General features: G+C 42.7%; 2 protein-coding genes across 4 annotated transcripts in view; both read left to right on the forward strand.

Moving 5' to 3' along the window:
• Positions 1-15,033, forward strand: part of BLOC1S6 (biogenesis of lysosomal organelles complex 1 subunit 6) — a 41,287-nt gene extending 26,254 nt beyond the window's left edge. For 2 of the 3 annotated variants that reach the window (XM_008068643.1, XM_021717876.1), the window contains exon 5: positions 224-2,811. In XM_008068643.1, coding sequence (XP_008066834.1) covers positions 224-343 — 120 coding nt within the window. In that variant the 3' untranslated portion in view covers positions 344-2,811. Of the gene's footprint in view, positions 1-223; positions 2,812-14,358; positions 14,363-15,003 lie in introns of those variants that run through there. The other variant, XR_002482576.1, reaches the window with a different exon arrangement.
• Positions 15,034-17,658: 2,625 nt separating this feature from the next.
• Positions 17,659-25,923, forward strand: part of SQOR (sulfide quinone oxidoreductase) — a 51,522-nt gene continuing 43,257 nt past the window's right edge. The window contains exon 1 of the mRNA XM_008068644.1: positions 17,659-18,027. Within this exon, the coding sequence (XP_008066835.1) occupies positions 17,730-18,027 (298 nt within the window). The 5' untranslated portion in view covers positions 17,659-17,729. The remainder of the gene's footprint in view (positions 18,028-25,923) is intronic.

The following is a 25,923-nucleotide window of genomic DNA, read 5'->3' on the forward strand; positions in this document are numbered from 1 at the left end:
GCTTCTATACTAATAGCTGGGCTAACAGGCACATATTTTCTGGATATGTACTGCAGTTCTCTCAGTCAAAGGGACCTTAAATTATTCCGAATGAATTTAAAAGTTAAATATGAGATTTATGAATATGAATTGATTACCTCAAATCGAGGCACTGTTATTTTTAAATTAGGTTGTAACCTGTAACCTTTGACTGCTCTCTTGTTTTAACTTTTTTTTAACACAGAAAAGAGCACTTAAACTGCAGCAGAAGAGACAAAAAGAAGAGTTGGAAAGGGAACAACAACGAGAGAAGGAATTTGAAAGAGAAAAGCAGTTAACTGCCAGACCAGCTAAAAGAACGTAAAAAGTTGTCTTTGTGTGTTTTCTTCCCCTATCCCATGTTTGGATGAAGGTGGCTTAAGTGTAGACAGAAGTTGCGATAGTGCCTTATCCCATTGTGTTACATGTTGAAATCCTTATCCCAGGGTTGCTGTGTCTTCATATCTTCATTTCAGCTATTCAAAAAGCCTTTCTTTCTAAGTCACAGACATAATGTCACTTGGTTTTGATATTTATATGTAATTTTTTCAACTTTTGTTTAATTTTAAAATTCATTATTTTGGCCTTGAATCATTTATAAACTAGAAAATGATTGTTATGAATCTAGACTCTATGTAGTTAAAAATTAGTATTTGTTTTAGCTTATTAAAAGTTTCTTTTTCTTATTTTGTGAAATGACTTGCCTTTCTGGCAATACAGTGCTGATTTTTGGTAATTGCCTTTACATTGCTTAGTTAGGAAGAAATGTCAGTTGTTTAATCATATATGCCCCTGGAAAAGAGATGGTGTATGTCTTTGTGAAGAACATAATGGAAAAGTGCATGCACAGGAAATAATAGCACTTTAGACATAGTTTAGATGGGTAAAATGCCAGATAAATTCTACTAACCATATACTCTTAGTGTTTTTGCTGCTTTTGTAGCTTTTGGGTTTGAAGCAGATTACCACTATTCCTAAAGTTTGGTAGGGGTGGTGGAGCTGTCATACATTCAAATAAGCTTATATATTTATAATGAGTAGCAGTCACCACACATTGAGATAAGGTTTCTGTGCTTTTAAAAAATTCTTAAAGTAGAACGATATATTCCAACAACCCTCTTTATAGATCATGACAGGAATGGTGGAAAATTAGTAAAGAGCTTCACAAAAGAGGCAGCATGATACCTTCAGTGTTCTCTAGATTTTTTCCCTGATAATATACGTAGGAACTTGTTAAGTGGGGAAAATATTATGATGTTTTATTGTTTCAAATCGAGAGTATATTAGTCACTGTTTTAGCATAATATTTAACATCCAACTGGTCTCTAATCTCTATTACACAGGGACTGTACAGAGCCTGTAAAGATGTATGATTAGAATGAAAGTGAATCTTTTACAATCCACATTGTATTTTTATTAAGCTGGAATCACTACCTCTGATCAAATACCAGGCTAAGAATGGAGAAAGCATTAGTATTGAGTACTAAGAACTGGTTTGTTTAAAGGTTTAAATAGTCTGCTTTTAAAGGGCCTTTTCCTTCTTTAATGAATGAATTGTGGTCTCACAATTCTCCTGACTTTGACCTTGTATTTAAGACAAGTATATTTTATTTGAAAAGGCTAAGTTGCCCTTAAACACTTGCTGAAACTGCCTAGGCTTGAGGGACAATGTCACCTAAATTGCTGCACGTATTCATTTATAATATATCTGATGAAGGCAGTGTATTGTTTCTCAGAGTGGTTTTGGACAACTGTAATGGTTGTTCAGAACGAATGCTGGTTCCTGAACACCATGTTCAGTTTCGGTCTACTGAAGCACATTTGGTTTTGGTTTATTTGTTTTGCCTTTTTTTTTTTTTTTAAGTTTCCCCCAGTGATTTTGATGCACCTTAAAAGTTGAGAACCACAGGCTTAGTGGTCTAGGTCAGCCCTTCTTACACTAGGCTGCACAGCATTATCACCTGAGAACTTTAAAAAAATAAAGATGTTCTGAATGCTTAGTCATTTGTTAGGATGTGAAACCCATGTATTTTTTAAAGAACTCCTTACATAATTCTGATGTAAGGAACCACTGGTATAGACTATCTAGTGATTTATATTTATAAGCAGTGAAATAGTTTAAAAGCTACCCAGTAAATTGGAATTAATCTTATCGAATAAATTCTGAACTGCTGCATTTGTTGTAGTCAGATTTAAGACTGAACCCTAACAGGCAGGAAATAGATATAGAATTCTGGTTAGTTAATTGAATTGTATTAAAATAAATCATGTTTGTTGAATGAATGGCAAGGTACATATACTTTCAGATTGTATCATTTAAGTTTTGAAGACTTAAAAATGTCAAAATGAATATATATTAGCATTCACTATTTTAAGGTCAGTTATCAATCAGAAGTACTGTTATCTTAGTAATTAAAATTTACAACTTTAGCTGTGTTTCAGTAACATAGAAACATATCTTACTGACTCGATCTGAATGGAACCGTTATAATTAGTCTTGCTGTATTTTTTACAAAATAATGAATTGGTACTTGGGAGGTTCTGTTTTTTGCCTTTGTTTTGAAATTCTATCAAATGTACTGAATGAATGTGGTGGCAGTTCATTTTGTATTTTTTATGGTATTATATACAAATATACAGATGTTGAATGTAATACAGATTGTGTCTGTAGTGGGTTTCTGGGTGGATGCGGTTTATAAATATACCAACTATACATGCTGGCGCATTTGTCTTATTTTGAGCTTGTAAAATGAGGACTACTTTTTACATATTTAATAAAAAAAGTCTGAGTTATCCAATGTCATTTATTAAGCACCATCCTGTGCACAGCACTGTATTCTCCCCTTTATGTACCCTGTTTCTAACATTCTGCTCTTTTGCTCTCCTGTCATCTTCCTCTTTTTTTTTTTTTGAGTTGAAGTCTCACTCTGTCACCCAGACTGGAGTACAGTGGCCGCTCCTGGCTGCCGCAGCCTCGACTTGCTGGGCTCCAGCAATCCTTCCGCCTCAGCCTTCCAAGCAGCTGGAACTACAGATGAGTGCTACCACGCCTGGCTAATTTTTAATTTATTGTGGAGATGAGGTCTCTCCAAGTTGCCCAGGTGGGTCTCGAACCCACGGGCTCAGGCAATTCACTCACCTCAGCCTCCCAAAGCGCGGGATTACAAGCTGAGCCACTGAGCCCGGCACATCTTCCTCTTAATGTTCTCCGTCTATTGTGGCACAAAATTTTGGGTCCACATGAAATCTCCTTCAGAAAGGTGATAGTACTGAGAAAAGATTCTAGGTGAAATAATCCAGCTTCATAAAGCTTCTAAGATCTTGGGAGTCAAATGAGCTGAGAAAATGAGTAAAATGAAGGGTAGAATAATAGATGCCACATCTGTTTAGATTTAAAAAATTTTAAATTAATTAATAATTATTTTGGAATTGGAGTCTCTGTCTCCCAGGCTGGAGTGCATTGTCACAATCATGGCCACTGTAGCCTTGACGTGCTGGACTCCGGCAATCCTTCTTCCTCAGCCTCCCAAGTAGCTGTGCGCCTCTACACCCTGCTAATTGTTTGATTTATTGTAGAGACGAGGTTTCACCATGTTGTCCAGGATGGTCTCAAATTCTGGACTCAGGGGAACTTCTTGCCTCAGCCTCCCAAAGTTCTGGGATTTCAGGCATAAGCCACCACACCCAGTTTGTCTAGCTTTATACCTTTTTCATCAACTAGAGACTTCTCAGTACTCTTAAAAATAACTTCAGGGAAGAGGTGGGCAGTTTGGAAGCAGAGTCAACAGGTGAGAGCATCTCAGACTTTCTGACAACCAGATAAAGCACAGATGGGATCATACTGCCATCTTGTGGTACTCTTTGCACCGTAGTTCTTCAAATTAGTATTATTTCACTGTTCTGATAATACTAATTTGGCCCAAGCCTTTTTAACTACGGTTTTTTAGGTAAGTCAGGATTTCCTTTTTGGTCTGACCTTTTGTTTAAACAGTGAGATACCTGAAAATGATCTATCTGAAACATTTAATAGAATTTAAAACAACATTTTTCTAACTTTTTGGGTCTTCTAGTTTGAAAGTTTTTTTGATCCTCCAGTCATGGTCAGTTAATCTTATTATCTATCACCAACCATTATCTATCATCAACCATGTTCAGAATCCTCCTTTAAGAAAAACATCCCATTAACAGAAACAGGAAAGCGGATACCACATATTCTCACTTATAGTAGGAGCTAGACACTGGATACACACAGATATAAAAGAGAACAACAGACACTGGGGACTTTGAAAGGGGGCGGTAATGGGCAGGAGGCAAGGACTGAAAAACAATCTGATGGGTACCATGCTCACTGTTTGGGTGACCGTATCAATAGAATCCCAAACGTCGTCATCACACTATATACCTATGTAACTAGCCTGTGCATGTATCCCCTGAAGTTAAAACACATTCCAGTCCAAAGATTCTTCTGTGAAGAAAGGGCCTAGGAGTTCCATGTTTTTATTCATTTGACCTAAGGATCCTGGTTGGGCGCCTGGCTCAAGAGCAGCCAACCCACGGGCTAGTCAGTGATGAATTGACCTGTTAGGAGAAATTGTCTAGGCAGGAACTATAGATAATCTCACTGGCCTAGTCAGTTAACTGCCTTGGGAACATGCACTGATTACTCAGAGAAAATCAGCTGGTTAGTAATTGAAGCAGAAGTGAAAGGACACACAGATGCAGACAAAGGGCAAGTGGGGTTGAGTGGGGATCCATGAACTTACTTCTAAAAGGGGACAAAATAATCAGACCCCTCAAAATGCCTTGGATCCTGAGCAATTTTCCTGTACGAGGCTCTGTAAGACCAGGATGCTAGACTTTTTTGGGTTTCCTATGGGATTTGATTACTGGGCTAAGATTCATATTTTCCACATTTCTACTAACGTTTTCATAGTACCATCTTCCTGTCCCTTTCTCCATTTATGAGATAACCTTAACAAATCACTAGTCATTGCAAATATGAGCAACATTATCATTGTCTTTTAGATTGTCCTAGCATGTTGTATTTTTTAAGTGTTTTAATAACATTATTTAATTTAATATACTGATTCTACTCAGGAGTTTATTTCCATGTCTGCTAATCTAAGAATCCAAGGAAGATATTAATAATCAGCACCCAGATTCAATCCTGCTCACAGCCACACACCTGTTTTTATTGTTTGCTGTGTGTTTCTCTTATTTTGTCCAATTTCTTTATTAGAAATATTCTCATTTATGGCTGTATTTATTTTTCTTCTCCTCCTCCTCCTCTTCCCCCCCTTCTCTCTCTTTCTTTCTCTCTTGTTCTCTTTCTTTTTAAGTCAGGGCTTACTCTGTTGCCCAGGCTGAAGTGCAGGGGCGCGACCATTCTCAAACCTAAAATTCAGAGCTCCAGCTTTTTAAAACTATTATACGAGGAGGACCCCTTCCAAAAAACTGGAATTATTTTTTGGAGGGCTGGCCCCTTGTAGTATAGCTTTCTCCACTAGGTGAGTGTTCTAGGAACTCTTGGCATCGGTGTACCAGCTAGCGTTGTTGTGGGAGGCTGTGTTTGGCTTTAGTGAATTTTTTGAGATTCTTTTAACGCATTTGCTCGTTTCATGATGGGTGATTTACAAACACACCTGCCCACACTGCACAGAGCGTCAAGCAGTTTTTGACCTAAAATGGCATGACCCTTGCTCTGTACCCTCCCTATTCAGCTGATCTCACCCTGAATGATTTTTTCTGTTTGTTTGTTTTCCTGGGATGAAAAAACTGCTCAAAGGGAAACATTTTGCTGATATGGAAGAGGTGAAACAGAAAATGGCAGGCATCAAAACTGAGGAATTCAAAAACTGTTTTGAGCAGTGGAAAAAGCATCTCAATAGGTGTATTGCATCACATGGAGAGTACTTTGAAGGTGACTGAAGTTTAAACATGTAAGAATAAATACACAGTTTTTTATAAATAAATTCTGGGTTTTTTGGGTCCCTCCCTGTCATATGTCAGGTGCTTTACACATGTTACATTATAGCAGCAACCAAGGAGGTACTATTGTTATCACCATGTGACAGAAGAGGAAGCTGAGACACATTGAGTCTGAATAACCATCCAGGATCACAAAGATGTAAGTAGTAGGGCTGGGATTTGAGTTTTGGAAAACCTCAAAGCCACCACATCAAAGGCAGAATTTTTTTAAGTTGGAGACCCTAGGAGCAAAGATAGAAATCTACCTCAGGAGTTTTACTTTGACTCCCTTGATAAAATCATACCCATGATGGGGATTTATATGAATACACTGCTTTATCTGCTAATTCTCTTTATCCAGTCTGATGATATTGGAAGAATAGAAGTGGAGGAGGCATGCGTTTCCCTGTTGAGAGAGAGTCTAATGATGAGGATGCACAGAACTCTTTGATTTTCCAGCAAGGCTGCTTTAATTCTAGACAGACCCCAAAATGCTACATCTCCAGGGATAGAAACAACAGCAAGTCTGGAACTGGGTGAGATTTGGCTCAGGAGCCTTTCCTTGAGATCATAATGATGCTGATGGAAGGAAGATAAAACTGCTAGGAGAAACTAACACCTCTGAATGGACAGGACATTCCCATTAAGGCAGCGCTGTTTTGAGACATTTTATCAGCATCACCATCTGGAGAAAGCTATCTTTGATGTTGCTTTCCAGGGCTGGCATTTCTGGGTCTGCAGCCTACTCCTCCGCTCCACTTTTTGGTACCTTTATAGCTATGGGAAAAGAGCACAACTAGGACTAGAAGCCAGATTTTTCTCATTGAAGTAAGTTAATTTCCCTCAGGGATAAATATGCAAACAGGAGGTGATCCCTAAGACTCCTCCAGCATTAATGACCTGTAATGCCCATGCTGTCAGTGCAGGTGGTGACATCCAGGCAAGTGCACTCATTGCAGATGTGTTGTTCTGGCCTTTAACCACTTCACAGCCTGGGCCTCAGATGATGAATCCTGAGGTCTGTAAATTCACAATGGAGGAGCAGGGAAGAGATTGCCTCAGGAAAATGAAGGCAAGTACTCCTTTCCTGTTTGGATTGAAAGTGTAATAGCAAGGAGAGAAAAGGCGAGGCCTCTCTGCCATCCACCTGGGAGCCCTCTTATTCTACTGACTCACTCTCCCCTCCCCAAAGAGAGGAATCATCCTGAGCAGCAGCTTGTGCTACCTTACAAGTCAGACCTGTCCTTAAAGGTGCAGACTGGCATTTAAAACAGCTGTGTTACACCCACCCTAGTCTTTGTTCTGGGCTACTATGATGGCTGTGAGAATATGCCTCACGCACCTCTAGCCACAAGGAGCATAACTGCTCAAGGGCCCCCGTGCTGTGCTCTGAAACCTGTCACATTTGCAAGGAGACATGCTTTCTATAGGCTGCTCCTAGCAAATTGTTGAACGTGACACTCTGACGGTTGGCTTTGGCTCCAGGATGCCACACTGGTTTTGCTGAAGCTCTGCTCAGCAGTTTAAGATGCTTCACCCAAACCTCCCTTTCCTTGCTTTCTTCTTTCAGCAGATAGTACAGGTAGCAATAAAGAGGCCAAAAGAAGTGGGCATGCTGGAAGACCTATATTCTGTAACATCAAAAGACTCACCAGAGGATACGTCCGACGAGAGGGCACACAGGACACACTCTTTGCCCAGCTATCCAAATGCGCTGATGAGAAGGGCACCGACATCACTAAGAAGTTCTGCAGAACAGGAATGATGGTAGGAGTGATGCAGTCTGAGCTTGTCAGCATCCATGGGCATGATGGAGGCCAGGAGATGGCGCTTAATTGCCAGAAGCCAGGAAGCTTTAATCACCTTACTCACCAAAAGGCAGGATTTGAGGGGCAGTCAGTGGGTTTTACCACAGGGGGTTGTGGAAATGGTTAATGGAACACGGTGTCTATTTTGCACCTAGAAGCAAAATAGGCAGATAGTCAACAAGGGGGCTTGTTTAGCATACTTACCATGGGTCCGCAAAGGTTTTAAAGAGCTAGATAGTAAATATTTCGGTCTGAGTGAGCCACATGTTCTCTGTGGCAGCTGCTCAACTCAGCTGTTGTAGCCCAGAAGCAGTCACAGTTAATATGTAAACAAACGAGGGTAGCTGTGTTTCAGCAAAACTTCATTTACAAAAACAGGTGGTTGACTGGATTTGGCTCATGGGCCATCATTTGTTGATCCCTGATCTGTTAAAAAAAAAAAAAAAAAAAGCATAATTGGAGGAGGAAGAGGCTTAGGGCAGTCACTTCAATAAAAAGTCATGAGTTCTCACTCAGTTCCCAGATTTGAGTCAATTTCCAGATCTGGAACCTATTGACCAAAGAGGTGGTTGGAGGAAGAACCTTGCAACAGTATGGCAAATATAGACCATGATGATTCCTCCAGTTTTTCAGAGGGACCTGTGGCCATTTACTTGGGTGACTGTGCACTGAGGAAGGCACTGAGAAAGACACTGAGGAAGGAAGATTTTAGGACTATTGGACAAAGGAGCTGAGTTACACTGATACCAAAAGAATCAAAGGAAGCATCATGACCTTCCTGTTAGAATGGGAGCCTATGAGACCAGGTAAAAAATGGGCTCCTAAATAAAGTTCAATTTATAATGGACCCAGTGAGTCTGCAAATCCATTCAGGGGTCATACTGGATCTTTTCCCATCACTCACATCTCTAGCACTATGGGGGTCTGCTGGCAGGGCTGACTGCTTGGTGGCTTTGACCGGCTGCAACAATTTTTCCTATTCTAGTCCTAATTAAAATTGGCAGTTTTCTATGTTACCCAGTGTATAGGCCAGAAAAATATCCACCCATGGGTGGAATGTGTTGCCTCCAGAACACAAAGAAGTCTGCCTATAAGACACTGTCTTCTTTCTTTGCAACAGACTTAGAAGATGCAGCAGTTTTCCTTTTACTTTAGAAGGGGCTATTCCATAACACCTCCGACCACTGGACCTCTAAGAAAGTCACTGAAATGGTCTGTTCTGGATCCTTCATAGGGTCTATCTCTCACCCTTTAAAATGCAGGCATCTTATCAAGACCTCCAGCATACTTGTCCCTCCTGGCAGGTCCTGTCAATCAGCTTGATGTCATTTCATTGTAATGGATCAGTGTGATAGTCTCTTGGATATCTAAGAGGTCCAGATCTCCCAGAATATATTATGATAGAAAGTAGGAGAGGTAAAATAACCTTAAGACAAAGAGTAAATAAATATTGTTGTATGGTTTTCCTGCCCACAGAGCCTCAGCCAGCACTGAGATGTGGAGGCTTAGGAAATTCCTGATCCACAGGTATGGAATCCCATATAGCAGAGCATCCAACCAGCAGACAAACTTCAAGCGAAGGAAGTGTGGGAGTAGGTCATGACCACGGGATTCTCTGGTTGTGTCATGAACTTCACCACCCAGAAGTAACTGGTCTTATAGATTGTTGGGATGGTCTTCTAAAGTCACAACTGAAGCACCAGTTTTGAGAAAGGATGAAAGGATGAAGTGCCATCTTTCAGGATAGTATATTTATTACATCAGTGACTTCTGTATTCAGTAGGAAGGTACTGTGTTCAGTAGGAAGAATGCAAGGATCTGGAAACCAGTGGGAGGAAGCAGGAATGGCCCCACTCACCATCATTCCCAATGACCTCCTGGGGGATTTTGCTCTTCCTTTCCCTGTGACTCAGCTCTGCATGACTGGAACTTCTCATCCCCAAAGGGAACACACTCTTGCTAGGGACATATTAAACGTCCCATTGAACTATAAGTTGTGGCTGCTGACAGGGCACTTTGTACTTTTTGTTTTCAGGGACCAGATGGCAAGTAATAGTTGTTATACTAGCAGGAGTAATTGGTTAATCATTAGGAAGAGGTAAGCTGAGTGTACACAATGGGGCAAGGAGAAACATGTGTGGAGCCTAGGTGATTCACTTGGGCATCTCCTGTACTCCCTCGCCCAGTTGTGACTGTGAATAGACGCATGCACAATCCCAGCCTGAGAAGAGTATGATTATTGAGAGTTCATATCCCTCAGGAATAAAGGTTTGGGTCACAACACCAGGTAAGCCACCAAGACCTGCCAAGGTGATAGCTGAGGGTAAAGGAGATTTAGAATGGATGGTGGAAGAAGAAGAAGATGAGTACTAGTTGTGGCCCTAGAATATACTGTGGCGATCTCAGGGAGAGTAATTTATCCTATAAACTCCCTCTTCTCAGTTGCCCCCCAAAAAAGGAAAACCCACAAGGACCTTGGAGGAGCTACTCCCCAAAACTGTGTGGAGAGACAAATTTATACGGCTTAAGGAGTAGACTGTAGTGGCCATGAGACCATACCTCACAGACATCCATCTACAAGGAATCGAATTGTCCAAAGGCTGCTGCTACTTTGCTCTGAAACTCATAGCCACTTTTGTACAGAGGCATACTTACCAGGGGCTATTTCTACCAATAACTGAGCTCAGCAGGAACACTAGACAGGCCCATTCCTGAAAGCAGAGTTGGCTATATAATTTGCCTTTGTCTGAGCCCCCCAAACTCTTCCAAGTTTTGCTCATTACCCAATTCCAAAGTTGTTTTCACATTTTCAGGTATCCTTTCTTACCCCCAGACAGGGTCTCACTCTGTTGGCCAAGCTGGAGTGCAGTAGCATGATCATAGCTCACTGCAGCCTCGAACTCCTGGGCTTAAGCCATTCTCCCACTTTGGCCTCCCAAGTAGCTGGGATTACAGGTGTGAGCCACTGCATTTTGCTGCATTGATCTATTTATCTACTATAAGAAATGGATTGAAAGTAGTGGGAAGCTGCAAGGGGTGGGTGTGTGTGGGGGTGGGATTGACAGTAGTCGATATCTGCCTGGGGACGGGGGGCACACCTCATCAATAAGGGTACCTGCACAATGAATATTTGTATACCTAACCCTGAATTGCACCCCACAATTTTAAAATAAAAATTAAAAGAGGAAAAAATCTTTTTATCTGAGATCTGCCCTCATGATCTAAACACCTCCCATCAGGCACAACTCCAATATTGAGGATCAAATTTCTTTCTTTTTTTTTTTTTTTTTTGAGTTGGAGTCTCACTCTGTCACCCAGACTGGAGTGCAGTGGCCGCTCCTGGTCACCGCAGCCTCAACCTGCTGGGTTCCTGAGATCCTTCCACTCAGCCTTCCATAACTGGAACTACAGGCACGCGCTACCACACCTGGTTAATGTTTTTTATTTATTGCAGAGATGAGGTCTCACCAAGTTGCCCAGGTGGGTCTTGAACCTGCGGGCTCAGGCAATCCACTCACCTCAACCTCACAAAGCGCGGGATTACAGGCTGAGCCACCGAGCTCGTCTGATCAAATTTTAACATGACATTTGGGGTGGAAAACCATCTAAACTATAGCACTATCTTTTTGGCTAATACTTTTAAAAAACATATTCATCTGAAATCATGTGGCAAACAAAAAGTGGAGTTAACATTGTTACAATATGCTTTTGTTATTGCCCATGTATTTATATGTATTAACTTTTATCGAGATCTTTATTTCTTCATATGACTTTGAGTTATTGTCTAGAGTCCTTTCATTTCACTCTGAAGAACTCCTTTGAGAATTTCTTGCAGGGCAGATCCAGTGGTAAGAAACTCCTTCATTTTTTCCTTGCATTTAAAGGATAATTTTGTTGGATATAGAGTTCTTGATTGACAGTTTTTTCTTTTAGTACTTTGAATATATTGACCCATTGCTTTCTAGTCTCCAAAGTTTTTGATGAATAACCTGATATTTTATTGAGAATCCCTTATATAAATTGCTCTTGTCTTGTTGCCTTTTCTTTTTGCCTTTGTTTTTCAAAATCTTGATTTTAATGTGTTTCAGTGTGGGTCTCTTCAAGTTCATCTTACTTGGAATTGAGCTTTTTGTATGCCTATATTTATGTCTTTCAGCACATTTAAGAAGTTTTCTGCCATTATGTATTCAAGTATTCTCTCTGCCCCTTATCTCTCTCTTCTTCTGAAACTCCCACAACGCATATGGTGGTCTGCTTGGTGATGTCCTACAGGTTTCTTAGACTCATTTCACTTTTCTTCAGTCATTTTTCTTCTGTTCCACGTGCTTGATAATTTTCATTGTCCTGTCTTCAAGTTCACTGATTCTTTCTTCTGCCTGCTCAAATCTGCCTTTGAATCCATCTAGTGAATTTTTCACTCCACTTATTGTATTTTGAACTTCAGAATTTCTTTTTGGTTTCTTTTTAGGTCTCCTCTTTCATTTATTTAGTTATTTGAGATAGAGTCTTGCTATGTTGCTCATGCTTGTCTTGAACTCCTGAGCTCAAGAGATCCTGCTGCCTCAGCCTCCCAAATAGCTGGAACTATGGCATGTGCCACTGCACTCAGTTTAGGTCTTCTGTCTCTTTATTGATATTTTATTTTGTTCATACATTGTTTTTTTTGACTTTCTTCACATCTTCCTTTAGTTCTCTGAGCAACTTTAAAACAATTGTTTTAAATTCTTTGTCTTCTGGGTCTACCATTAGGTCTTTTTCAGGGACAATTTCCATTGATTTATTTTTTCCTTTGAATAGGCCACACTTTCCTGTTTCTTTTTGTGTTGTGATTTTTGTTAAAAACTGAACGTTTGAATCTAGTAATGTGATAACTCTGAAAATCAGATTTTTCCCCTCTCCCTGGGTTTACTGGCTTTTTTTTTGGTTAATGTTTTTGTTTTATTACTTATTGTGTGCTGTCTCTGTGCCAAAGGTCAGTCTAAGATGTAGGCTTATGGTGTTTTCAGATAGTTTTGGAGCCTGTGCATTTCTCTGTATGCAAAGTTACTTTCTAATTTCCCCAACAGTTCTTTTTAATGTCTTAGTCTATAATGTCTGACTCCTAAAAGAGGGAAAAAGGAAAATAAAGGTGGGGGGGCACTGGCCTTTAAAATCATCTGGAAGTCATTTCAGCTAGAAGGGCAGGGGTTTGAAACAATGGGAGCAGGTGCAACAATAATGACCACCTGCCTCTTTGTTTGCACCTCTATTGTCAGAAGCAGCAATCAGAGCACATATCCCTGATATTTATGCAGTGTTTTTCTTGTCTACTTTGGCTCCCACAAGCTGTATGTTAGCTGCTCCTGGGACATATGCACAGCTGTCTGCACAAGACTGGCAGATGACTAGCTGCTATTGTGCTAAGAGTTGAAATTGATCACAATTAATGACAATTTATGACTCAAGCTTTCCTCTGGAAGTTTCAAACCTTCAATAGATTCCAGAGTTCTAAAATGGTCACATAAGATTCTGCTAGTGCATATTTTGTTCAAGCAGGGAGATAGATTTCTGGTACTTCCTACTCTGCCATCTTCCCAGAATCCTACTCTAAGATTCAATAAATGTCTATGGGGCACTCTGCAGTACATCTGCCTATACAGTAAAGAGTTAGTTTTTCCATATTTCAAATAATTCACGTCTTTGAGAAACTGTGTCCAATAATCACATGCTAGACCCAATATTCATTCTCTTCCATTTGTCTGAGGGCAGAGATGTTGAACTTCTTTCTTTCTATTCCTAGGACTACAGTTGCCTGAATATTTGATAACTATAACTGTCTTAGTCTATTTTGTGCTGCAATAACAGAATACCTGAGACTGGGAAATTTATAATGAACAAAAATTTATTGGCTCCCAGTGCTGAAGGCTTGAAGTTCAATATCAAGGTGCCAGCATCTGGCGAGGGCCTTCTTGCTGTGTCATCACATAGTGAAAGGTGAGAGAGGGCAAGAGTGGGAAGGACAAATTAGCCCATTTATAATGGCATCAATCTCACCCACCCACGAGGGTGGAGCCCTCATGGCATAGTCACCTCCCAAAGGTTTCTCCTGTTAAGAGTATTACAGTAGGAATACAATTTCAACATGAGTCTAGAAAGAGGCAAATATTCAAACCCTAGCAGCAACATAATAACTACAATAACTGCAATACTAGCACCTATCATTAACTGAATATTTATTCTAGGCTAAGTATAGTACCAATCACTTTTTACATATTAACTGGATTTATTTTCATAGGGCTCCTATGAGATAAGTTTTAAAGAAAATATCCATTTATTGATGCAGTTAACTGAAGCAAATTGATCATTTTCTTTGAGAACAGTGATGTGCAAACACAAAGATAAACTTTGGTCTTCATAGTCCCACATAATCGGAGGTACTTATAGCCTAAGAGGTACAATCTTTATTCTTCTAGCATATTCTTGAGTTAGGAAGACAGATTTTTATCTCTATTTTATAAATAAGGAAAGTCTGATTAAAAAAAAAAAACTACCCAAAACAGAGTTTAGGGCTGCATTTCTGAGAAAGACTTGTTTCCAGATCCAGTACTTCTTTTTATGTCCTAGGAAACCCCTCTGGATAAAGAATCTAAGCCTGAGTCACACTCCTGCTCTTCAGCACTGGCATTTAGCAGAACCCTTTGTGACTCTAGGACTGAGGATTTTCACCATCATACCCTCTTGCTTATATATGCAGGAAACCATATATGATAAGACGATCTTACATCTATGGAGCGTATTGTAGACATTTTCCTCCCTTTCTCTCCTGATGCGTATATTCAATCCCTTCTCCACTTTGGGTGGAACACTCATCATCATGGTTCTGGTGGAAGTTTGAGAGCCCATGTATGCTCTCTTTCTGCTCTGATGCTGGTCTTTGACATACTGTTGGTCAATTCTCATTCCCTTATATTTGTGTCACTCACTCTAGAGTAGCTTGTGATTAAATGGGAGTATACTGGGGGTGGCCAGGCTGTTCCTGCTAAAAGAAGGTGTTGTGCTTTCTGCTTTTTGATTCTCCAGAGCTGTCCTGATTCCTGTCCACTTCTGCCAGCATTACTCATTTTGCATGGTTCTGTGTATCCCTGAGAATCTTTTAATGTTCCTTTTATTTTTTTAAAGCAAGATTTATTGAGAGGACAGAAAAGCTCCCACAGTGGGAGGAGACCTGAAGGGGTTGCCCAATGTCCCTTTTCTACTCAAGGTATCTAGAGCTGTTTTCTTGCTTGCAACCAAGAATACTGATTGAGACAGAACGCTTTGTAGTCTGTAGAGTACCTCCATATACATTAGTGCTTTGTGTCTGAAAAACAACCTGATCTTTAATGACACAGATGAGGAAACTCCAGTTACCCTGCAGCTTGATAGCAATTTTAGCTATTATTTGATAAGCAGGTTGACTGTGAGGAAAATAGCACATTTGGGATGTGTTGGGGCTGCCTTTTAAAAACCAGGCATTAAACACAAGCATTACCCTCTGTTTGTCCACCACCCCTTTCTGGTTGTGAGACTGCCTGGTGGTCTGGCAGGATGAACACCATGTGCTGCTCGGTCCCTGGCGCATAGTAGGAGCTCATTCCCAACTCCCCCAAAAGTCTTACTGAAGCTGTGAAGCTTTGGCTGAGTTACTGTCCTAGCCAGGGAGGGTTTGCTGGGGGCAAGGTCTGGTTGTGAGCTGCTTCTCTCACTACTAACTCACCCAGGGAATCATTTACTGCAGGAAAGGGACGAGGGTGGAGACTGCTGAACAGACTGCATGCCAGCAGGATCAGCCTCTTTGCCCAGCTCTTCCTCCTGTGCCTTCCCTTTCTTGTGATAATTAGTACGGATCCCTTTCTCTGTTCTACTCTGTATTCCCACCATTCCTGCTGCCAGCTCGTTCTGCCCATGTGCCTGCATGTCTTCCCAGAGCACTGTTGGTTTGCTTTTGCTTTCGTTTTCCTGGATGTCCTTAAACTGGGGCATGTTGTTCTTAGTGCTGACTCCTCCTTTCACTTCCTCTTCCCACCCTTTGATGATGTTTCCCATCTTCCCAAGTACACTTTCACTACTCTGCAAACTTTACATAGGTAAGAATCAGGTCTGATTTTTTTCAGCACTACATGCCCAGCCAGGAGGCACAGGACTTACTTGACATATATGCAGGCAAGGACTCAGAGAGTATCCATCAAGTGGACTCCATGAGTGAGCAAGTTATAACCTCTGTTCTCCTTGGAAATGTTCTCTTGTGCAGAGGCAGGAGGGCCTTGGGTGAGATAAAAGAATAAACATACATGATGTCCCCAGCATGTAGGACCTGTTTCTTTCTTTTTTTTTTTTTTTGAGTTGGAGTCTCACTCTGTCACCCAGACTGGAGTGCAGTGGCCGCTCCCGGCTACTGCAGCCTCGACCTGCTGGGGTCTGGCGATCCTTCCGCCTCAGCCTTCCAAGTAGCTGGAACTACAGGCGTGCGCTACCACGCCCGGCTGATTTTTTGATTTATTGTAGAGATGAGGTCTTGCCTGCCCAGGCGTGTCTCGAACCCGCGGGCTCAGGCAATCCACTCACCTCAGCCTCCCAAAGGCGCGGGATTACAGGCTGAGCCACCGAGCCCGGCTGGGACTTGTTTCTTAATTCTGAATCTGATTCCACAGCCACCAACCTCAAAGTACTCAGCAAGCAGCACAGCTCCTGTGACTCCTTCCTGTCTGCGTTCTTCCCATCTAAACCAGGGCTTCTTAAATGGGAGGCAAGGGGTAGTGGGACTAGGGAGTGGTGTGAAGCATTTTGGAAATATGGGGGAAGAGAGCGTTTTTATTTGTCAAAATTTTGGGACACAATCTATCAGCATTTAGAGGGTGGGAACCAGAGATGCCAACCTCCTGTGCCATGTGGACAGTGCCATACAGCAATCAACTGTCCGGAGTTCTGCACAATTTTTGGTGTCCCAGTCCTTGCCCCAACATTCAAACATGCAAAACAAAAACTTATGTTTTTGGTAAAAATTAGGATCTAGCTTAGATAATAAACAGCAAGCATTTTTGCATGAACACTGAAATTTCCTATTGAAAAAAAACTAAGATAAGATTATGCTTTATTTTGCTTAGAGCTTCTTTACCAAAGTTATTCATCATTTCAGAAAATCATGTCACAGAAGCAATGCTGCAGGTGGAATTTAGTTGCCAATAAAAGTCTACAAACTGCATTTGTAGCTATGGTGTTTATGATGACGTTACCACAGAAGCAATCAATCCTTCTGACTGAAGATAGAAAATGTTGATTGAAAACATTTAAATAAAATTATTCAAAATTCGCAAGACCAAGTAAGTGTAAACACAAATCATTACACTTTCAAGGACTTTTTTTTTTTTATAAAGACTTGTAGCACTTGTACTCTTGAATAAAGTTTGCAGTGCGACTTTTGGGACAACCTGCATTTATTAGAAAAAGGGGTCCCTGGATTTGATATGGGTAACAACCGCTCACCTACACTTTGCACCCGCCTAGAAAGAACGGCCAATTGAAAATATCCAATCATGAAAACGGCATGGGACACGGTGTGGAGGTCAGCGGCTGGAAGTCAGCCGACCCGGGTCTGCGTGCTTTGGGGAAGCTCGCTCCAGTGCCCACCGAGGCAAGTCACTGAGCTTCTCTCAGCCTGGGTCGCCTGATCTGTGAATTGAGCGCGGGAACTGCTGTCTTTCTGGGCAGTCGTGGGAACCTGGTGAGAAGCCCAGGGCGCACTGGCAGACCCAACGCAAACTGCCCGGACCTCCCTGCACAGCTCCCCGCCTCCACCCTTGCCCGTCCGGATTACGCAACACAGCTGGCACCCAGGGGCGGGAGCGTCAGGTGGCCCCTGTGCCCTCCGCTGGTGCGCGCGGGGCCGCGCTCCAGGGCGCGCGGGGGCGAGGGGCGAGTATGCCCCACCGGCCCGCCCTGGCAGCGCCCCGGGCGGGCTGGACCCTCGTCCCGGCTCTATCACCCGTGAGCGCTCAGAGCCCGGGTGCAGCCTGCACTTGCCACGGTGCCTGGGCTGCGGCGTCGGGCGGGGCAGAGGAGAGACCTTTCCGGACCTTTCCCGGGGGGGGCCTCGCTCTCCCCGCCTCCAGCCTCCGCTGGGAGCGCGGGCGGGGCCCAGCCGAGGCCTCGAGCCCCAGCAGGGAGTGGCAGTTTTTGCTGCGCCAACACAGTGGCCGAAGGCTCCGCTCACCCCTGGGTAAGAGGCATCTGGCGGCGGGTCTCCGACCCTCGGCCAGGGGAGGAGGACCAGGGGCGGGGAGAGAGATCACCGCTAAGGCTGGTGGTTGGCCCACCCCTGGCCCCGCAGCCGACACTCCGCACACCTGGTGCCCTGCGCTCTGGGCTTTCCTTCCCCAACCGCCGACGCTCGCAGCTCTGGAACCCGGGTCTTGTCTGGAACCCGAGTCTTGCGAGTTGTGCTTGCTCTTGGAGTGCCAGAGCCTCGGGGGCGCGGAATGGCCACCCTGCGAGGGGCGGGTTGAAAACAGAAGTATCTGAGGTCTTGGTGTGTGGAGGTTTCTGGCGCCTTCCACTTGTTGACTGTCACTCAGCACTGTGCCGGAGCGGGAGGGGGAGCTCAGTGTCCCGGGGTCGGGAGATTGACGTCGGCCCGTCTGCCCACCGGGTGACATGCGTAACCACCTTCACTGCGCGTGGGGCTGGGGGACCCTTGAGGGGTCGACTGCGGCCAGAACCTGCAGGGGAGAGCACTTGTGCTGAACAGGAATTGGTAGAATCGGGCTCCTTTCCTTTCTTCTTCATCTCTTTCTTTTAGTGATCAAACTCCCAGCCTAGCTTTTTGCTCAAGACACAGTGAGCAGGGCCTCTGGCTTTGCCCCGGCTGCCCATTGCTGTAAAGCAGGGCTCTGACCCATTTTTGGTCCATGTGCCCCTTTGGCAGTTCTGGGAAGACTGAAGATCCTTTCTCAAAACAATACTTTTAAAGGTATTATAAAGGAAACGAATTGCAAAACACTTGTTAAGGGGTACAGAGGGGGGAAGGAGATACCATTTATTAGAACTTTTCCGTAGTCCTTCCAAACTTATGGCCATCACCATTGTATCCTGACCTGGGAAGATACTTTATAAATATTTAATGAATAAGTGGGCTGCTTGACAGTTGCTTGTGACTACATCTAAAAAATAAAAATTCATCATGGAGACAGCTGGTGGTTTGGGAAATGACTAGCTTTGGGACTTTTTTTTTTCCTTTTTTTCCTGACTGAACAAATACATAAACACATCTGGAACTGGAGTGCTTGAAATCCCAGTCAGGGCCCATGGCTCTGTGTGTGTGGGTCTGTGTTGCTGGTGTTCTGCTACAGAAAATGAAATTAAGTGTTGGTAGCCAGGATTTCTTTGCAGAACAGTTTCTTCTTCATCTTGCCTGTGTCTGGGCTTGTTAATCTGATGTGTTGTAACACAGGAAATGTCCTATGACAAATGGAGACAGATCCACGATGAGGCATTTCTGCATTTCTTTTTAACTTCCCCTGCTCTACTACCCACTGCATAATTCCTCTGTGACTCTGAGGATTTGGTAAACAGGAGCAGTGTGGGTAGTTTTTTTTTTTTTGAGTTGGAGTCTTACTCTGTCACCCAGACTGGAATGCAGTGGCCACTCCCGGCCACCGCAGCCTCGAACTGCTGGGCTCCAGCGATCCTTCCGCCTCAGCCTTCCAAGTAGCCGGAATTACAGGCATGTGCTACCACGCCGGCTAATTTTTTGATTTATTGTAGAGATGAGGTCTTGCTGCCCAGGCAGGTCTCGAACTCATGGGCTTAGGCAATCCACTCACCTCCCAAAGGCGCGGGATTACAGGCTGAACCACCGAGCCCGGCGGTAGTTTGTTAAAAGCTGCCCAGACTAGGCTTGAAGCCAACTAGTTGCTTCTTAATTCCCAGCCTTAAAAGTTCATGTATTTCAGCTGGGCTTGGTGGCTCAACCTGTAATCCCAGCACTTTGGGAGGCCGAGGTGAGTGGATTGCCTGAGCCCGTAGGTTCGAGACCTGCCTGGGCAACTTGATGAGACCTCATCTCTACAACAAATCAAAATTTAGCTGGGTGTGGTAGCGCGCGCCTGTAGTTCCAGCTACTTGGAAGGCTGAGGTGGAAGGATCACTGGAGCCCAGCAGGTTGAGGCTGAGGTGGCCGGGCGCGGCCATTGCTCTCCAGTCTGGGGTGACAGAGTGAGACTCCAACTCAAAAAAAAAAAAAGTTTATGTATTTCAACAAATGTAGATGGTCACAATAATAAAGAAAAGTAGATCCTGCTGACCATTTCTGCAGTTTACTTTGTGAAAGTGTTAAAAAAGGGCAGGAGATGGGGAAAGAACTTTGTAAAAAAGAGGAAAGTTAAAACACACTGAGGCTATCTATGCCTGTAACTTTGGGAATGGTGAGTACTGGTGTTACAGACTTAATTGTGTCCCCCCAAACTCATATGTTAAGCCCCTAACCCTCAGTATCTTGGGATGTGACTCTATTCAGCATTAGGGCCTTTAAAGAGATAATCAGTCAGGCATGGTGGCTCATGCCTATAGTCCTGGCTACTTGCGTAGCTGAAGTGGGATGATTGCTTGAGCCAGGCAACAAGGCAGACTCCTTCTTTAAAAAAAAAAAAAGGTGATTTAGTTACAGTAGGTCATTAGAGTGGGGCCCTAATCCAATATGAATGGTGAACTTATAAGAAGAGGAAGATATAATACATCAGGGGCATGTTCGCACAGAGAAAAGGCCACGTGAGGGCACAGTGAGAAGGTGACCATCTACAAACCAGGAGAAACCAGTTCTGTCAGCACTTAGGTCTTGGACTTTCAGCTTCCTGAATTGTGAGAAAATAAATTTCTGTTTTTTGAACTATTCAGTCTATGGTATTCTGTTACGGTAGTCGTAGTAAATTAATACAATTGGTTCTACCTAGTGGCCAATTGATTAAAAACAATTAATGTAACTGAGTACCCTCTCTTTTTGAGTCATGATCCCAACATGTTTATCATTTACTCTTAAGACCCCTTTACCCCACCTACCCAGGAGAGTCTTACATGAACTCTCCTTCTATAGACACTCTGTTTGGTTCCTAGGATCCTGCCTGAGGTCATTAAAGCCATGTTTACCTTCATGATTCTGACTGCTAGGAAAATAAGAACTTAGCATCTTCAGCAAATGACTCAGGTTAGCTGTGATCCCCTGTACATAGAAGGTGCCTTAAAAATGAATGGTGGGTGATGGGGTGACGGTGTTGATGATCATCCTTAAGTACTTGGAATGACTTCCTTCTAATCATAGAGAATTTCCAAGTTTTGGTCCTAGTTCAGCTTTTTCATTATGTCTAGTTGGGACCAGAAGTTCTGGCCCTATCTACATTAATGGAGAGGAAGTACTTGTATATTTATCCTGGGGTCAATCTCTGACTTCGGGAAGGGAGACTTTTTTCTGGAAATGGGGCCTGTAGTGATTTAATTCTATAATACTGTTACCTTGGCTAGTTGTTCTCAGGCAGCCATGATGTGTCCATAGGAATGAAGTGTTTTAACAACCACTTTGTTTAGAGCATAGATTGAGAGAGCACTTCAAAAAAAATGCTGGATCTGGTAAATGTGGTTTTATATTTCTGTGAGTATGTGGATGATGCTTGAGGTGGATGAGGGGCCATCTCATTTTCTGGTTATCTAAGTTTGGATGAGAGTCGGCTTTCAAGGTCTCTAGGTGATCAAATCTAAACTTGTCTTGAATCATAAAAAGGAATCTTTAATGTCAACTAGACACATCCGCTTATTTTATACTCAGGGAAATGGACTCAAAATGGTTAAGTTGCTTATGGTACCACAATCTCTGTTCCTCACTTATAAAATGAGGATAATAATTCCCACCTCTCTGATTGTTATGAGAAATTATGAAAAGTGAATATCACAATACTTGGCACACAGTGAGACTTCAACAAATGCTATTTTTTCCTAGATGCTTTTGTTATGCTTGGGATAGTGCACCTAACTTTAGCAGCTGCCCCATGAATCATAATGGTGCAGGTGTGGGACTTGTGGGGCAAGATTGGGAGGAATGGTTTCCATTCTGGGTATGTTGCAGGCCTGATTATAAACCTATATCATTTTTGCCACAATAATTCTGATCAGTCCAAGAAGTTAGAAGAACAAGTATTCTCATTTGAATGCCTGCTTGTGAATCTCCATTTCCCTTCCCCACCTCATTTAGAGGATCACAAAGTTTTAAAGAAGGAGGGAAGCTCTGAAGCTACCCAGCCCGATCCTTTATTCCATTGATGAATAAAGCATGTCCCAGAATGCCAGAATGAGCCCTGTCTGGCACTACCTGGAATGTAGACCTGAGTCTCTTGACTTCTGACACTCCCTTAGACAAGCCTCATTGGGAATGGGTCACTGTATCATCTAGTTAGACATAGGGGAGATGCGTGCTGATAGAGAACCTAGCACACTTGTCACTTTGTCCACCTCATTCCGTCCCAACCATTAAAAGATTGAATTTAGTGTTTCTCCAACCGTGTTCAAACAACAGATGTATACCTTATAATTAAAGAGTCTTTTCTTATTGTGTTGAGACCTCACACACTGGATTCCAGGGAAGGGTATGCCTGAGTAATTGGCTGGTCCCTGTGTAACTCCACCCTTCTGTCTCCTTGCATGTGAGACTCTGAGTGGGAATCCCAAAGCTCCTAAGGCTGATGAGTAATTTTACTGTGATCATTTCACAAATCCAGGAAACCAAGGCCTAAGTTAATCTCTGCTGTGTGACCGGGAGCAAATTAATTCCACATCAGGTTTCCTTGTCTAGTGAGTCAGGTTCTACAGCCTGCAGGTGGGCACATACAGGCATATGTGGAAATTGAAAGGAAACCTGGAGTCTACTTGACCAGAGGCCAACTGTTCATGGTAGCTTTGAAGGAAAGCTAGTCATGCTTATTTGTACACTTGAATGTCAGAAGTCAAGCTCTTACAGGCTAAAGCAAGCAGAAAAAAGCCCCCCCTTTTTTGGGTCTATATAATTCTGTCAAAATCCTTACTTTTCCATGAAAACAATCCAATTGACTGACATATTTTTTTTCCTTTTCTGGAACCTGAATACAAGCATTTTCCTTATGTAAGTATAATTTTTGTTTTCTGCTTAGCGGTGGTATTGCTTTGGTGACCTTATCAGTCTTCCCATTAGAATACTTCCTTTGATTGTAAAGTAAGTATAGACTAGGGAGACATCTCAGTAGCAGTGGAGCCACTGTTTCACTACAAAGTCCTCATTAGTAACTCTTAATCAGTAACTCTTTTTCAGTTTTTAGAGACAGTGTCTCACTCTGTTGCCCAGGCTGGAGTGCAGTGCTGTGTGTGATCCTAGCTTACTGAAACCTCGGACTCCTGGGCTCAAGTTATCCTTCCACCTTGGCCTCCCAAAGTGCTGGGATTACAAACGTGAACCACTGTGCCTGGTTTAGTCAGTCACTCTTTAAAGAAAATTCCTAGAGTTTGTCCCTAGAGCTTGGGAACTAAAGAACCCCAATGTGACTCTAAGCCTTGAATCCTTAGAGAACTGTATAGAATGTTTCTGTTTCCTGGATGACTTAGTCTTGGTCCATTACTGGAGCACTTGCTTCATAGCTTAATATTTAAACAAATGTTTGGATTTATAACAGCTCTGGAGGGAGAGTTTCATCATGGCCCTGCAGAGCTAAGTGGAGTTTGCTCCATTTTCTTTATTTGTTAACAATATAGTAATACAGTTCCTGAATACACAGGCAAGGACAATGCTGCCATTACTCAAGAGGTGTGCCAAGAGGAAGGGCACAGCCGTGCCATCCCCTTGTGAAACAACTCATTCAATTTCAAGGGGCATGGTTTCCTTCTTTCTCACTCTGCCTTAGATCTTTACTGCACTTGGAGTAATCCAACACTGCTACGAACATCCTCTCTTCACTGTATCCACCTGGACAAGTGGAAACAATGTCATAGATCACATTTTTCCTTCTTTATCCCTTACAGCTGATCTTTGCAAAAAAGTCTTCAACGCTTCTTGCATTCACACCTTCATGTTCCCATTGCCTAGACCCAGCCCTCACAGGTGCCTGAATCTTCATATCCTTAGTCTTTCCTGTTACAATAGACAGGCTCTTCTTATTCATCACTGACTCTGCAGTGCCCAGCACAATGCCTGGCGTACAGTAAACACTCAAAAATGCTGAACTCAAATGAATTGCTCCAATTCATCCTTACAACTTCCCCCAGGGTTTCTATGTCTTTCTAAATCAAATTTCATTAGGAATTTCCAAGCACTCTCACTGCCATTGGCAGGGACTACTAGCTCAAATACACAATAGGGCTGAGCAGGTGGCATAGGCTGGGTGGTGCTGGGTGAACTGGAACCTTGTGTACGGTGGAGGTGACCAAAGACTGCTCAGCTCCAGCCCGAGTTTCCATGTGAGAATGTGAACTTGATGTTTCAGAGTCCAAAAATTTGAATTTTTGTTGGTGAGATCTCCAAAATTTGTTAGTATTGGTAACAAATTCAAAACTCAAGAAAACATTGTCAGCCAAGTAAAACACAATCTGGTCTGCATTTGGCCTGCCGGTTGCTGTTTTGTGACTCTGAGATTGGATTGCTATTGTCCAGGATTAAGCTCTCAAAGCTAAACTTCAGTAACATACACCTAACCAATCTTATTTCTTCCTCTTCTCAGTGCACACCCACTCTAGCTGCCCTCCTTTTTGTCCACAGTTAAGTGATTCGTTTCCAAAACCTCAAACTCAACTGTCCCAAACTAGCCCGAACAGGTCATTTCTTTAGTTTCCCTGTTTCTGCTCACATATTTCCTTGCTCTTCAGCTGCCTGGATGACAACTGTGACCTTTTTTTCCTCCCAGAGACCCTTCCCATTTCTCCCAGAATTATTCTCTTTCCTTAGCCTCTGTCTTATCTGAATCTTCATTTGCATTTCTAATACTAACACCTAATTCAGGCTCTTACCACTCACACCTGGACCACTGCAATGGACTACTAACTGATTTACTGAACAAATTTTGTTTTCCCTCCAACTTAAATTTGCTCCAACACCAGATTCCTCTTCTCAAAACTGCCTCCTTTGTTCAACAGAGTTCACTTTGTTGAAGTGAGCCATGTAAAGCCGCATTTTCCTAGCATGGCCCTTCAGAATCTGGCTAAGATATTTCTTTCTTGTCTCAATGTCAGTCAAATCTGGTTGGCTTGTCATTACCCAAACACATTCTGGATCTTCCCACCTTATCAGTCAGCATCTCTGGGAAGCAGTGGGCACACTCAAACAGTATTATTAGGAGGGTTTAATGAAATAGTTGTTTACAACGGCATGGGCAGGCTTAAGGGAAATTAATAAGGGTGATAAAGCCATTATATTGGATTGAGGCCTGAAGATGCAGATAGAGGGAGAGGCTGAACTAATAGTTGATGAGAGGGCTGCCCCACAGGAACCAAGGCCTTTGGCTGAGGAACACTACCATTGCCAAGCCAAGGCTTGGGCGAGAGCAGGCTGGGGAATACATTTCCTGGTCTTCCTCTCTTTCCATCCTTTAATCGTCTCCTGCTGCCTTCCATTGTGTGAAGCCAACTGGAAGCCAGAGGACAAGGGAGACAGTCGATGCACACTTCATGGGTCTGCTCTCAGGGCTCAGAGCATGGGTAGAGAGATCTGGAGAGCAGTCACCAACTCTTTGATTCATTTCCTTGTGCTATTTTCTCCTCTTGATGTACCCTTTCCACTTATCAAAGGGGTGCCAGCCTTTTACCTCCTACTCAGATTCTACTTGTTTCACCAAGCTTCCTGTCATCAAAACATGTAAGGTGTTTGGCTCATATTGATTGCATGGCACTTTGCTTCTGCCACTGGAGCTAAATCAATTAAATATGTGCACATCTTTCTCTTTCTAGCTTGCGTAGGGATGTATCTTGGCACTGTGTTTTCCTCTGCACTCAATAAGCTTTTTTTTTTTTTTTAAATGACATTCTGTTAATGTACTCTTTTTAGCAAATATCACTGGGATCTTTTTTTTTTTTTTTGAGTTGGAGTCTCACTCTGTCGCCCAGACTGGAGTGCAGT

This window comes from Carlito syrichta, unplaced genomic scaffold, assembly GCF_000164805.1.
Source record: "Carlito syrichta isolate Samal-C Ts95f unplaced genomic scaffold, Tarsius_syrichta-2.0.1 Scaffold311418, whole genome shotgun sequence".
Classification (NCBI taxonomy): domain Eukaryota; kingdom Metazoa; phylum Chordata; class Mammalia; order Primates; family Tarsiidae; genus Carlito; species Carlito syrichta.